General features: G+C 40.1%; 1 protein-coding gene across 1 annotated transcript in view; it reads right to left on the reverse strand.

Annotated features, from left to right (window-relative positions):
• Nucleotides 1–1,799: 1,799 nt before the first annotated feature.
• LOC143029060 (leukocyte elastase inhibitor-like) overlaps nucleotides 1,800–5,000 on the reverse strand; it is a 16,809-nt gene continuing 13,608 nt past the window's right edge. The window contains exons 4-5 of the mRNA XM_076191407.1: nucleotides 4,012–4,241; nucleotides 1,800–3,677 (exon numbers count right to left, since the gene is read on the reverse strand). Coding sequence (XP_076047522.1) covers nucleotides 3,405–3,677; nucleotides 4,012–4,241 — 503 coding nt within the window. The 3' untranslated portion in view covers nucleotides 1,800–3,404. The remainder of the gene's footprint in view (nucleotides 3,678–4,011; nucleotides 4,242–5,000) is intronic.

Below are 5,000 nucleotides of genomic sequence, written 5' to 3' on the forward strand. Positions count from 1 at the left end.
AAGAAAACACCTTCGTTCCTGTTATCACTAAGATGGGTCATCTCAAGACATGGAAAGAAAATCCACTACATGAATGATGCTTCCATGAGATGGAGCCTCTTATGCTAAAGCACCACAGCAATTTGAAGTCTCCAACAAAATCACTTACTAGGATGCTTCGGTTTAACGTCACAAACTTCCCCATATCAGGAGACCAAGACGCTTCCCCTTACAGAGGACTTTGTAGCGTGGAATTTAACTCACCGGTAGCAGGGTTCGAATCGCCATCCCCTCAACCTTTGCCGCAAGTAGCGACGCTCCAACCCCCCCGGACACCGAGCACCCAGAACTTATTATAACAGCACAAAACTAAAGCTTGTCTACAAATCATAAAAAGGCTCATTATAAGACACAAGACTGGGAAATGCCGCCTCTGGAGCCATACAAAAAGAAACAATGAGTCACATTGTATGGGAATATGCAGTACCGGTGGTAAGACTTGAAGACAAGATAACAAATATAGTGCAAGTCTGCACTACGGAATCATAAAGACACACAACTTACAGGTATGCGAAACCAGTTGAGAACACAAACCACAAAATGGCGAAAGAAATAATATAATCAGAGCAGAATTCCTTAATGAGTTTGACATGCAGGTCGATACGAAACTCACGGTTCGCCGACTTGATGTACTTATTGTGAAGAAATTGAAAGCAGAGGCGTATATCATCTGTGTCGTCATTCCTGCTAATTTCCGAAGAATCTAAACATCCTTTGATTATTGGCCCAACCGGGGCGTTGCCTAAAGACCTTCCCAAAAGACTAAGGCTGCTCTTACACCAAGCTGGCACGTCGCACGTGACAAGTGGCAGGTGGCAAGTGGCATGCAAGTTGCACGTGGCTCGTGCGACGAGTCACACCACCTCGGTGAGAAAGGTTGCATAGATTTCCTAATGTTCGTTTTCAAGTGGCGTGCTACGTGCCATGCCACGTGCGACGTGCCACTTTGGTTAGAAAGCAGCCTAAAAGACTTTGTAGCCACCCGGTCCATGGAACCCAAAGGTCAGATCTGTTCAATGATGGTAACGCCTGAATATTTGGACTCGCTGCTGGATCTTTCCCGAAGCTTCGGTTTCGTGTAAAAAAAAAAAAAAAAAAAAAAAAAAAAAAAAAAAAACTCAAATGCACAACAGTACACAATAGACGTTGACTGTACAAAGCACTAGTAAGACCGATACTGTGACATCCCTGGTACCAATCCAGATGGCATGCCCCACAAACAACTATTCCCATCAGAAACTTATGAACGCCGCAATTCATTTCATTACGTACTTGAAATGAAGCGACTTCAGATCCTTTGTATCATTTCACTTATCTGCAAACACCTGCCCACTCAACCAATATAAACATAAATTGCACTCTAGACATCTTGAAAAGACTACAAGACATACATACATATACATATATATGTATATATATATATATATATATATATATATATATATACATATATATATATATATGGATACATACATACATACATACATATACATGTATATATATATACATACATACATACATACATATATATATTCATACATACGTGCATATATACATGCATACTCGTACATACATATGTGTACGTATTCGTGTGTGGGTGTGAATGCATGTGTGTTGTTATCTGTATGTATGTATTGTATATATTCACATATTTTTGAGCGCAGATTATTATTAGTACAGAATGATTTGGACACATCATCTTCACTATTGGCTATTTTTTCATATTTTCAATTTTCTGTAAATAAGGTTAGCAAAGACAAATTATCCAATAGCTTTCATTTTATTAAATATTTAAGCTACAAGGTTTCACCTTCAGAGCAGAAAGATGCAATAAATTACGAACAAATGATCACGAAGTCACCTTATTAATAGATACAAAAGTGGAAAGAAAATTATATAATATATGCAACCATTCAAGAAGCAAGGAGATGTTATATATGGAATAGGGGTTGTACTTGTTGACCAGTTCCCTAGCAGAATATCAAAACTGGAAGTTCAATAACGGAAGGAGATTGACTGCACACCTTATCCAGCCACGAGACTGGTAAGGGACCCCAGTCACACTATCACGATTCTCGTCAAATGTTGTGAATTTGAAAAGCTGGGAGACAACTTCGGTTACACTATTCTAGATTTCGCTAAGTCTACAATTCAACAATGTGTCTAACATTCGTATTTTAGGTTTAACTTTTCTTAGTTCGTCATTCAGCTCCTCAATATATTACGCGAAGGTGATAGGACACTTGGAAATTCGAAAAATAAAAGATTGTAAACGAAGTCATTTCTGTTCAAACGAACTCATTTGAGTCGTGTATGTCCGACCGGCGTTTAAGCATTTTGTGGCCGGGGGGATTATTAAACAAAGGTATGGTTATTTTTCTTCCATCTCCTCTCACGCCCATCTACAGTTTTTTCCATATATTTACACCCACACACATACCCCCCCCACACACGCACACATATTCGTGTGTGTGTGTGATTCACCATGGTCTTGGATCACGTGTTGAACTCGAGATCAACCTCTTCGTTGACGTCGGCAGGCGGGTTTACACCAAACACAAATACACACATTTCCCAAGTCACGTAATTTCCTGTTTTCAGAGTAGTGCTCGGAAGAAAAGAGACACACGTATACATTTACACCCACACACATACCCCCCACACACACATGTTCGTGTGTGTGTGCGTGTGTGTGTGTGTGTGTGTGTGTGTGTGTGTGTGTGTGTGTGTGTGTGTGTGTGTGTGTGTGTGTGTGTGTGTGTGTGTGTGTGTGTGTGTGATTCACCATGGTCTTGGATCACGTGTTGAACTCGTGATCGACAGTTATTCCCCTCCCGGGATGGAACTCAGAGCTCATATATGATAGATCTATGGGTAATGCTGTGACCTTACACGCACACAGACACCCCAACTCCCCGCCCACGAGAGTTGGAGTAACGAATCGCAGCACAGCGATACTGAAATTATTTCAGGCCTGAGCGGGATTCGAACCCTGACTGCCGTAGTGGCAGCCGGGAGCTCTACCAACTGCGCCACGAATTGTGTGTGTGTGTGTGTGTGTGTGTGTGTGTGTGTGTGTGTGTGTGTGTGTGTGTGTGTGTGTGTGTGTGTGTGTATTTACCTAGTTGTATTTACCTTGTTGTATTATACGGGAAGAGAGCTATGCTCGTCTTTGTATCTCTCAGCAACAAGTTTTTTCTTAAAATCTGGAATAGCGTTTGCACACAGTTTCTTTGTCCAATTTGTTCCAAGTATCTATCACTCTGTGTGGAAAGCTATTTTTCCAGATCTCTTCTGTAATTATCTTTTGTGTGTGTGTGTTCTCTTGTTTCTCCTCTTCACCCTGAGGCCTCTTCGGCCGCCTCTTAGACAGGAGGACTCCTGTAGATACCGCTAAAGATGGGGAGGTTGAAAGTTTTGTCGAGGATCAGAAAGACGAAAGGTCGGTCGAAGCTGATGACAAGTGGGATGCTTTGAGGAAAGAGACTCGTTGCGGCCGCTGCTTCCGTGCCATTTTCGTTTACATCTACGACCGCCTTATGGATCAAACCTTTCATCATAAGGTCATTCGAGTTCGTGAAGGCTGAAAGGTCTGCTTTCCTAGAGAAGAGTTCGGTAATTCCTAGTTCTTTTAGTGCCTGAAAACAGAAAAGAAAATATAATATGTGCATGCGTGTGCGTGTGTGTGTGTGTGTGTGTGTGTGTGTGTGTGTGTGTGTGTGTGTGTGTGTGTGTGTGTGTGTGTGTGTGTGTGTGTGTGTGTGTGTGTGTGTGTGTGTGTGTGTGTGTGTGTGTGTGTGTATAAATGTCTATTCACATAGACGTGTTATAACTGATATGGCCATGGAAATAGATTTGTTCTATTTTCCTCCACTTCCAAAAGATATGTACTATTAACCTTTTTCTTCAAATAGATATATTCTATTTGCCTCTTTTTTTTCCAATAATTGCACAAAAAAAAAAAAACAATACCCTTTGCAGTTCCCGAATCAGGGTTTGTTCCATCTTGAACCTCGGCAAATCGATAAATATTCGCGTTTCCCAGAGTTCGCTGACTACTTTCTTGAGAGTGGTGTGGTTGAGGCGGTCGACGACCTCGTCTACCGTGACAGACCCTTCCCACGGAAGGAAGAGCAACATGGAGATCGAGGAGTCGAGATACGGGAGTTCGAGGACCTCTGCGCCGAGGTGCGTGCTGTTCGCTGCAAAAGTAGGAAGGGTTGAAATACATGTGAATGTCTCTCTCCTGTGCCAAGCTACCTCGCTATGTGTAGGAATCGGTGTCTAGGTTAGAGAACGGTATTGGTATATGCTTGTAGTGAACCCTGTGTTTATGGTATCTCTTGCAAAAACTGTAATTTTAATCATATTGGACAAACAAGCAAGGATTTAAAATTGAGAATAAACCAACATAAATATGACATCAGAAAAGGGCAAGTTTCAAGTGAGTTGTTTGTGCATTTAAAGGACTTTAATCATTGCATTAATTGTGATAACACAAAAAAAAAAATGTCTTAAGGACTTTCAGGAGAGAAATATCATAGAATCGTGTTATATTAAAGCTTTATTTGAGGACAACATGAATATGAGTATGGGAATGTATAAATTAGATAACTTTATAACAAACAAAATTGTTGACAGTAGTTGGGTCAAATGTCCAACAGGGGTAAGCGAGTAAGGTCACAATGGACCTGTCCTAATTCACCCTAATGTACTTCACTTGTTAATTGTCACTGTTTCCTTACTCTGAAAATGTCTTAAATAGACGAAAACATTCGGTCACATTTCATTTTATTTTCCAAGTGGTTTTATTACACATTTTTTAAATCACGTGTTTTTGTGATTTATTCGCAATATATATATATATATATATATATATATATATATATATATATATATATATATATATATATGATATGTATACATTTATCAACCACAATTCAATATAATTCTAAGCCATC

This window comes from Oratosquilla oratoria, chromosome 10 (assembly GCF_046742065.1).
Source record: "Oratosquilla oratoria isolate Oo_2021 chromosome 10, ASM4674206v1, whole genome shotgun sequence".
In the NCBI taxonomy this organism is placed as follows: domain Eukaryota; kingdom Metazoa; phylum Arthropoda; class Malacostraca; order Stomatopoda; family Squillidae; genus Oratosquilla; species Oratosquilla oratoria.